This window comes from Sapajus apella, unplaced genomic scaffold (assembly GCF_009761245.1).
Source record: "Sapajus apella isolate SASKATOON/1434 unplaced genomic scaffold, GSC_monkey_1.0 scaffold6, whole genome shotgun sequence".
NCBI lineage: Eukaryota > Metazoa > Chordata > Mammalia > Primates > Cebidae > Sapajus > Sapajus apella.
In genome coordinates this window covers 37593666-37603840 of record NW_022436946.1, presented here as the reverse complement: position 1 = coordinate 37603840, position 10175 = coordinate 37593666, and the positions used below count along the sequence as shown (strand labels likewise).

The window sequence follows — 10175 nt, the reverse complement described above, 5'->3', positions numbered from 1 at the left end:
GAAAAAAAAAAAGGAAAATGCAATCCACAGTCAAGACAATCTTTGGTCAATAGAAACAGACTCAGAATGACAGATGATAGCATTAGTGAATGATACTGTTTGGCTCTGTGTCCCAACCCAAATCTCATGTTGAATTATAAACCCCAGTTTTGGGGGAGGGACCTGGTGGTAGGCGATTGGATCATGGGGGTGGATTTTCCCCTTAGTGTTCTCATGATAGTGAGTTCTCATGAGCTCCGGTTGTTTAAAAGTGTGTGCACTTTCCCCTTTTCCCCCTTTCTCTCCTGCTCCACCTTGCTAAGATGTGCTTGCTTCCCTTTGCCTTCTGTCATGATTGTTAAGTTTCCTGAGGTGTCCTAGCCATGCTTCCTGTTAAGCCTGTGGAACTGTGAATGAGTTAAACCTCTGTACTTTCTAAATTACCCAGGCTCAGTAGTTCTTTATAGCAGTGTGAAAATGGACAAATACAATAGATAAGCTACTATAAATAATGTTCAAGTAGTGGATGAAAGCATAAAGAAGAGATAAATGGAAGATATAAAAATGACTCAAATAGAACTTTTAGAGATGAAAAATACAGTATCTGAAGTAATAATATACATTGAGTAGGATTAAGAGATTAGATACTGGAGTAGAAAAGATTAATGAACTTGAAGACATAGCTATAGAAATCTGACATTAAGTACAAAGAAAAGAGCAATTAAAAAAGAGTATAAGTTTTATGTTTCATTATCAAGTAGTCTAATATATATGTAAGTGGCTTCTCAGAAGAAGGGAGGGGGATAGAAAAAAATTTAAAGAAATAATGGTCACATTTTCCCCAAAATTTGTTGAAAACTATAAACTCACAGATTCAAGTAGCTTAACCAACCTGAAGAAGAAACATGGCAATAAAACAATATGTCATAACTAAATTGAAGAGAAAATCTTAAAACTTGGTAGTAAATGACACATGCATTCAGAGAAAAATAATGAGAGCACACTTTTCATCAGAAAATATTAAGGCAAAAAGGCAAAAGAGCAATATCTTTTTTTCTTTTTGGGGACAGACTTTTGCCCTTTTTGCCTAGGCTGGAGTGTGCAATGGTGCAATCTTTGCTCACTGGAACCTCTGCCTCCTGGGTTCAAGTGATTCTCCTGCCTCAGCCTCCCGAGTAGCTGGGACTACAGGCGCCCGCTACCACTCCTGGCTAATTTTGTAGTTTTGGTAGAGACAGGGTTTCACCATGTTGGCCAGGCAGGTCTCAAACTCCTGACCTCAGGTGATCTACCCGGCTCAGCCTCCCAAAGTGCTGGGATTACAGGCATGAGCCACAGTGCCTGGCCTGGAGCAGTATCTTTAAACTATCTTTAAAAATTGAACATGAAGCAAAGACTTTTCAGCCAAACAACTGCTGAGAGAATTCATCAGTAGCAGATCTGCACTCCTAAAAAATATTCAAGGAAGTTTTTCAGGCAGAAAGAACGGTACTAGATGGATAGAAATGGATACACCATGCAGACATTAATCAGAAGAAAGTTGGAGTAGCTCTATTGATAGCAGACAAGAAGATTTCAGAGCAAAGAATTTACAGAGGTAAAGAGAGACAATTCATAATGGTAAAGGGGTCAAGACATCAAGAATACCTAACAATCTTAAATGTTTATGCCAGAGCTTCAAAGTACATGAAGCAAAAACTGATGCAATTGAAAGGAGAAATAACTCCACATTTGTAGTTCAGAATTTCAGCTGATAGAACAAGTAAACAGAATCAGTAGGGATAGAGAGGATGTGACAATTGATATGGAACACTTTAATGAGGAACAGCAGAATACATTCTTTTCAAGTGCACATGGAAAATGTACGAAGTAGAACATATTGTAGTCCACAAAACAACTTTCAATAAATTGAAAAGTATTCAAAGTATGGAAGGGTATGCAAAGTATGTCTTACAGTAGAATTAAATTATAAATTAATAACAGAAAGATACCTAGAGAATCTCCAGCTATTCAAATACTTAGTGATACACTTCTGAATAACCCCTGAATAAAAGAAGAAATGACTGAATAAATTATGAAGTGCTTTGAACTGAATGAAAATGAAAACACAGCATATCAAAATGCATGGGGAGCAGCTAAAGTAGCGCTTAGAGAGAATTAAGGCAATAAATTCTTTCATTAGAAAAGAGAAACATCTCAAGTCAATGATCTAAGCTTCCACCTTAAGAAAACAGAAAAAAATGAGCAAACTAAATCCAAAATAAGCAGAAAGAAAGAACTAATAAAGATAAGAACAGAAACAATGATATAAGGGCAGATAAATAATAGAGAAAATCAATGGAACCAAAAGCTGATTTTTAAAAAAGATTAATAAAATTGATAAGCCTCTAGGAAGAATTATCAGGAAAAAAAGAAGGCACAAATTACCAAATCAGGAATGATAATGGGAGCATCATGGCAGATTTAAAGACATTAAAATGATAAGAGTTTTTTCAGCAGTATGAATTCTTTAGTCTTCCAAAGCTTTTACCCTGAATAAATTGCCTTCCCACGTTTCTCACTTTTCCAGGTATAGGCTTTCTGTCAGGGAATATTACAAATAGGTCCTAGGGCAACCTGGTGACACCATGCTTTCATAACCTTCCACCAAGCTGACATCAGCTCATTAATCAACAGCCTTTAGACATGATCACTTGACACAGCTTCTGTTGAGGTTGCTGATTTAGCTCGCTGTTTGTAAACCATGGTCTGGCTGGGCTGGTGAGGGACTCAAGCCTGAGCAGCCAGCATCATTACACTTGAGGAGTTCCTTGAGAGATTCGACTGTTTCTTCCGGCTGCTAGGGTCATGCTACATTCCTCTCAAGTTTCTGCCTTCCTGTCTTATGCTTTGGCAGATGTCAGGCTTTCACCCTTAATCTCATCAACCTTCTCCCAACTCATCCTGCTTTCTAGCAGTCTTCTCTGGGAACGGTGTCCTTTGGCGTTTAGAATGGTGATGTTTAGAAACTGACTGGTCCTATTCATGGTAGCCAAACTTCTTATCTACTTTTCAGGACTTGAAAAGTTATCAGAGACCTGAGGGAGCACTTTTTGTTTCTCTGAGGCCTGTGCCATTATTCCCTCAGTCTTCTGCCCACACCCTCAGGCAAGTCAGAGATTTCTGGGGCTCAGTTGAACTCAAGAGAAGTCACTGTCTGTTTTTCCTTTTCTCAGACTTCCAGCAAATTTACAAGTCAAGCGGTTGTCTTAGGAGGTGAGGTGAAGGAATAACTTTATGGAAACTTGGCTTCCCTTAAATTCACTCATTATGAGCATATACTTGGCTGCCAGGCACTGGACTCAGCAACATATCAGTGAATAACACAGATGAAAATTTGTGGTGCTCACATTTTGGACAAGGACTTGTTCAGTTGCCTTTCTACACCCTTTATATAGACTCCGTGTGTGCATGTGATACACGTGTGTGTGTGTGTGTGTGTGTGGTGTTGGGGCCATCATGGTGTCACACTGCCAGTTATGCTGAAATGGTGTCTCTCACTCACTCCTAAAGAAGAAGGGATTGGCTCTAGAAACTTGCTGCTCTTCTAGATGAGCCAAAGAAAGTGCCCTCTTGATTTTTCTCAGTGAGACTTCGCCAGCTCACTCCTTTATTGGTGCTGGTCAGCCAGAAGCAGATAGTCTTTGGAGGCAGGGAAGCAAGGTGACAATCATGTTGCCCCCGGAGGTAGGCAGCCTTGTTTTGACTGCTGGCTTCTTGGTCTAGCTGAATGACAGTCGGCAGGTTATCTGAGCTGCAAATATTACCTCAAAGGATTGGTGGAATGAACAAATAAAATAATCAACTTTAGCTTATCATAGTGGCTGACACTAAGTCGTCTAGGAATAGACATTAGCTATTTTCATTGATATCTTCAACATTATCATTTTTTTATGTATTTCAGACAGCAGGGTAGCAGGGGGATATAAGTAGGTCCGCTATAGATACACATAGATAATATATATATAATCATTTCAAGGTGACATTGTTTTACTCCCCTTGGTAATTCCTCAAAATATTTTAGACCCTCTCCCCTCAAAAGTTACTCCCTTTATGTATTGTTAATTCTGTTGATACCAGGGCCTGTTTTCTCTTATTTTGTCTTCTGCATTGAGTTTTTCAGATATAATTCTTTCATTTCTACATTTTAACATTTTACCAGCTATTCAAGCCCATTTTTCTATACTTTATTAATGTAGCCACTTGGGAAAAAGATTGTAACATTTTAGAAGTAAGACTGGTTGTGTTGCAGGTATGTGGGGAAAACACTTTGTTTTTGACATAGGATCTCACTCTGTTGCCCAGGCTGGAGTGCAGTGGTGCCGCCAGCAGTCATAGCTCACTATAGCCTTGAACCCCTGAGCTTAAACAGTCCTCCCATCCCAGCCTCCTGACTAGCTGGGACTACAGGTGTGCCTATCTACAAATTTTTTTTTGTAGAGATGGGATCTCATTATGTTGCCCAGGCTAGGAGCAAACTTAGTAAAAGGACTCGTATACTCTTAAATTGAATTTTATGATTCTGACCTGCTGTTTTTGCTGTGATGTCCTCAATGATTCCTATAGAACACACAATAATAGTAATAACCTACAGGAGCCTCCCCTCATGTACAATTTTATTTTTCTTTTAAGGAGATAAGGAAGGGGAAAAAAAGTAGTTCATTTCCTTTTTTCTTATTTAGAAAAAAATTAAATTATACTACATTTTCTGGTAATCTGTCAGAAATTTACTTTATTAAACCTTGATAACTGCAGCTATAAACCTAAAATATTCTTCTTATATTGATAGACCAAACAAAAGGGCTAAAACCAAATCTATCATCTAATTTTAGATTATATCTAAGTTAGTAAATCTCTTCAAAATAAAGAAAGGCAGTTTAGGACACAGAAATTTTTATACAGATTGAAAGTTATCTTCCCTGAAAGAAAGGCGAATCTGAGAATCTCGCCACACTTCAAAAATGTGTGCAAGTATTTATTCAGAATCCCTTCTATTTTATTAGAAACAGAAACAGTAATTTCACCAGTAGGAATTGCGTGTGCTCTCGATACAGATAAGTTTGCCACTCCTTCCGTTGTTGTCCATTGCAGACATTTTGGACTCAAGGTAAGAACCCAAATGAGAAATAAGAAATATCCAGTCCCTGATGATTCATTTAAGTCCTGTTCAACTAGATGAAAGCTTCCACCAGAAGGAAGAGTTGCTGTTCCTCCTGGCTGGCTTTGTGTTTCTTTCAGTGCTCTAAAGAACTTTGTATTTGGGCAGCTATGCTCTGTTGTGTCAGGCTGCTGGACAGGAGTTGATGCTCACGGCGCCGCTGACCAGGGCTGCTTTACTGAAGCTCACTGGGTGTCCATCAATCACAAAGTGGCGTATGCAGCCTGTGAAGGGTTTGCTGGGGGCCAAGCGTGGTGTCAGTAGAGATTCTGAAAAGAGCAAGTAATAAAAACAAAGATTGCAATTGAGGTATTCCAAGCCCAAATATTACTTCCTGGTAAAAGTAAGCATACTCGCTCATATCATCAACATGATTTACATTTCAAAAGTGGACTATAGTTATAATTGACTCATTTCTCAGGAACTTTATTTGCTTGTGAAGTCCTATGAACAAGTGGTAATTTTAATGTTTTGCCATATTTTCCATGATCAGATTTCTGTATATTGTAACTGTCTTTCGAGGCTGAAATTTACCACTTACGTGTAAAGCCTCAGCAGTGGATTTTCATGATCTACCTATGATTTTTAAAGTTAATTTCACCTGGGCCTCACTTATAATGTGTGCTTTGCTAAGAAGCAGGAAAGAAATTTTAGCTTCCACACTATTTTTGGACTTGGTTAATATTTCTGTTTAATTCATTACCCTTCACCCTTAAGCCTCTACATTATTGCCTGTTCATAAAATATAATGAGAAAATAATGAACCCAAATAAACTAAAATTCATTTTTTCTGAGCTCAGGGTTTAAGAACTATACATAGGGTAATGATAACTCTCTTAGTCTTTGTGTGGGCACAGATGCCCTGTGTTATGCCAGGGGAACTTTCTCCTCCTATCTTAATTAGAAATCTAATTAATAAGCACAAGGAAGCCTTGTGCTTATTAATTGTACAGACACAATTAAATATGTTAGGATGATGGAAGCAATATAATTTAAAACGATTTAGAGAGCTGAGAAATATCATAAAATTAAAATCCATTTAGCCAAAGCTTATGAGTATTTACACACAGCTATGTGAGCAGTAGCAGATAAAGGATGGAAAACATTTAGAAATCAGTAATTCAGGAAAGAACATAGAACAGCAAACGAGACATCAGCAAGCAGCTGTAATGTTTTCTAAGCAATGTAGGGTAAGAATATGCAGAAGCTGTGTACTGAAAATAAATCATGGAAATGGCATTTCATATTTAGAATTATAATCATAGAAGTTTTAGATTTGGAAGGGGCCTGAGAGATCAATTCCCTTTATTGTCTCTAAATTAGTGTGACTATATATATTCTTTAAGCCTGCTCAGTGTACTTCATCATCTAGGTAAGAAATGAGTGAACAGGAAAGCTTATGAGGGGTAGAATCATCTAATACTTCTGCTTACTTTGGAGACCAGATTTAGAACATGGGTTTTTATTCTGCCCAAGCTTACCATCCTTTGGCTTATGAGGGAAATCATCTGGAGGTAATAATTCATGTAGCAGTTAATGGCCTGAATAATTCACTACACAATTAATTGTAGGTAGTGACAGTACAGTGCTCTAGAACCCTAAGTAATTGATTATTGAAATTAATGCATAATTTTAAGAGCAAATGTTTCCATGTTGAAGGCTTGACGATATACAAATAATGCAGGATTTTCAGTAAAGGAATGAATGCTTAGACTCGTGGGTGGTTTACATTAACAAAAATATTTTACTTTATTATTATTATTATTTTGAGACAGCATCTCACTCTGTTGCCCAGACTGGAGTACAGTGGTGCAATCTCTGCTCACTGCAGTCTCTGCCTCCCAGGTTCAAGCAATTCTCCTGCTTCAGCCTCCTGAGTAGCTGGAGGGATTACAGGCGCATACCACCACACTCAGTTAATTTTTATATCTTTAGTAGAGATGGGGTTTCACCATGTTGGCCAGGCTGATCTCAAACTCCTGAGCTCAAGTGATCCACCCACCTTGGCTTCCCAAAGTGCCGGGATTACAGGCACAAGCCACCACATCTGTCAGAAAAAAAATCTCTGATCTTTAATTTTGATTTTAAAATGATCACACACTAAAGTTGATTTTTTTGATGTGTAGTTCTATGAATTTTATGCATTAGCTTTTTATGGATAGAAATAATAAGTCACCAGAGTTCTGAGTGAGATTCTTAGAGAATTCCGTGCATTTAGGGGTTTTATTTAGCCTAATTTCTTTAGTTATCCTTCTTAATGCCTAGCTTCTGATGTAATTTTAGTGGAATTAACCTTGAACAGCTCAAAATGATATAATTAATTACATTTTATCTTAAATTATAATTGCTTTTGTTCTAGGCTTGCTGGCATAATTCTTAGACGGAATTAAAAGCTGCAGTGGTGCAGTGGGCTGGTGGTTACACCCTCCCGGCCTGCTAGCTCCTGTGCTGGCTCATTAGCTAAAGTTTGCTATTCATTCTGTGTCTCAGACAGGCTGAATTTGGCTTTAAGTACATCTTGCCCATCCAGTCTGTTGAGGCTTAGAAACTTTTGTAGTGAGGATGATGGCAGTGTGTGAGGCTGGGATTAGACTGTGAAGGCAAAGAAATAAAAGTCAAAAAGAAATATTTGTTTGAAAAATGTAAGAATGTTGGGTGCATAGTGAAGAACAAATACTCCAACTTCCATGTCCACCTCCCAAAGCCTAGCACGGTGCTTAATAGGCAATCCATGCTGTGTGTTGGATATAGTCATGTTCCCTGCCATCAGTACTAGTTAGTTACAACAGTATGCTGTGCTAAGTGCTACAACAGTGGTATGCATATGCATCCTAGGGGGAAAGGGGCGTGTGTGTGTAAGTAAAAGTCTGAGCTGAGTCCTAAAGGTCAATAGGAGTTAGGTTGGGGAGGAATGGGAGAAGTTGCTCCTTACAAAGGTACTAGGGGAGGAAAGAAAGAACATTTCCCAGAAATGGAGGCCCAGTTCCCTTATGCAGAGGCCTGGAGTAAAGAGACCATCATTGAACATTTAGGAACTGCAAGTCCCAGAAGGTGTGGAGAGATCCCAAAGGCAGGGGTGAGGAGGAGAGAGATGATGGTCAAGGAGCTTGCATGCTATGGTGAATTTAATCCTGGAGACGCTTGGGAATCTGTGAAACACTATAAACTGTGTTGTGATTTCTGGAGGGAAGCAGTGTGCAGAAATGTGCACTGATGTGAGACTTTTGCATGTTGCACCTGCATGAAGTGCAGTGCTGGCCTTTGCCAGAATCCATTCAAACCTAAAGTCAGGAACAGGGAGAGGACTGGGGAATGGAGAGGGGAGTTGAAGGGGGAGACAAAGGAGAAGAGTTGCTTTTCGAGGGTCTCAAATATTTCTTTTCACACTGGGTTACCATTACTGTCCATACTAGTATTTGAAAAATTCACACAAAAAAGAGTATTTAGTTGTTAACTCTTTTTGGAGTACCCAAGGTCAGATGCTTAATTTTATGTGTGCTTTCTTGCCCTCTTAATTAAAGCGTTGTCTTGTGTCAGTCTAAAAATTATCTATTAGAAGATTATTAAAATCTCCACCAATCCAAGCATGAAAAGACAAATATCGTATGTTCTCACTCATATATATGAGCTTAAGAAGTAGATCTCATTAAGAGAGGTAGAGAGTAGTTGGTAGTTACTAGAGGCTGGGAAGGGAAGGCAGAAGGAGATGAAGTTGGTTAATGGATACAAAAATACGGTTAGATGGAATAATTTCTAGTATTTTTTAGTTCAATAGGGAAATTATAGTTAAGAATAATTTATTGTATATTTCAAAATAGCTGGAAGAGAAGAATTGTAATGTTACCAACACAAAGAAAAGATAAATGTTTTAGGTGATGGATATTGCAGTTATCCGGATTTGATCATTACACATTGTATGCAGGTATCAAAATATCACATGTACCCCCAAAATATGTACAACTGTGATATGTCAATTCAAAACTCCCCACCAAGTTCCAGCTGCAAAAGCTGGGTTATTTCCTTTTTAAATCCCACTCCCCAGCCAGAACATTCAGGTTTTCCGAATTAGTGAAATGTGTAAAAACAAATGCATTCAATATGAAGATATGGTCCTTGCTTCAGAGGTTTAAAACAATTGGGATGTGTGTGTGTTGTCCATAAGTGTCCTGTCACCATCCTGGATTATACACCATTCTTGGCAAATGACAGCAGCAGTGACTGACGATGTTTACAGAATCGCAGCTGGGAACCTCTCGGAGGGAATGTCTCTACCAACGAACAACAACTTATGGTCTGCAGCTGTTTTTGCAGTTCAGACTAATCATGGACAGAGAGAACTGTGCTTTCTCCTACTGAGGAAAGGGAGCAATTCATACCAAACTTAATCCTCCAAAGTTCTCAGATCCTACTGTAGTGTTAGTCAATGAGTTTTCTTTATGTCTGAGATAAAATAGGGTATGTGTTTCACTATGTGTATGTGTGTGGAGGGCACTTAAAAGGGAAAGGAAAGAAAAAAATAAGCAAATATGGCAAGGGAGAGTAATAGCTACCAGCTAGAATGCTGCAGTCTAGTCACTTTATTGTGCTTTTTCCTTTTAAAGGACACTGTATATAAAATCCTTTGAGTAACTGGGTGCATCATGAAAACACATGGTTCAATTCTATAATAACAGTTATGAGAACTCAGTTTTTTGAATTGGAAACATTTCCCTTTAAACAAGGCTTACCTGGAACACCTCCAACAAACACAGGCTCCCTGTGATCAATTGATTGTGGATTCAGGGGTCCAACCACGTGGTTTACTTCAGAGTCCACATCTAACTGAACCACATTTGAATCTCTAATAACTGAAATGCAGGGCAAAGGCTGGTCATAAGTGGCACTGGGTGATGAATTTTACACGAGAAAGACTATCATAGTAATTGCTTTTATTTATAAATAAAACCTATACTTTCTTCTATATTATTAAAATCATCAAAGATGTCTAACCAAGAAATGG

At 38.4% G+C, this 10175-nt stretch overlaps 1 protein-coding gene across 4 annotated transcripts in view; it reads right to left on the bottom strand.

The window, feature by feature from the left end:
• Positions 1–4733: 4733 nt before the first annotated feature.
• Positions 4734–10175, bottom strand: part of LAMA4 (laminin subunit alpha 4) — a 154666-nt gene continuing 149224 nt past the window's right edge. For all 4 annotated transcript variants that reach the window (XM_032274986.1, XM_032274988.1, XM_032274985.1 and 1 more), the window contains exons 38-39: positions 9904–10023; positions 4734–5445 (exon numbers count right to left, since the gene is read on the bottom strand). In XM_032274986.1, coding sequence (XP_032130877.1) covers positions 5300–5445; positions 9904–10023 — 266 coding nt within the window. In that variant the 3' untranslated portion in view covers positions 4734–5299. The remainder of the gene's footprint in view (positions 5446–9903; positions 10024–10175) is intronic.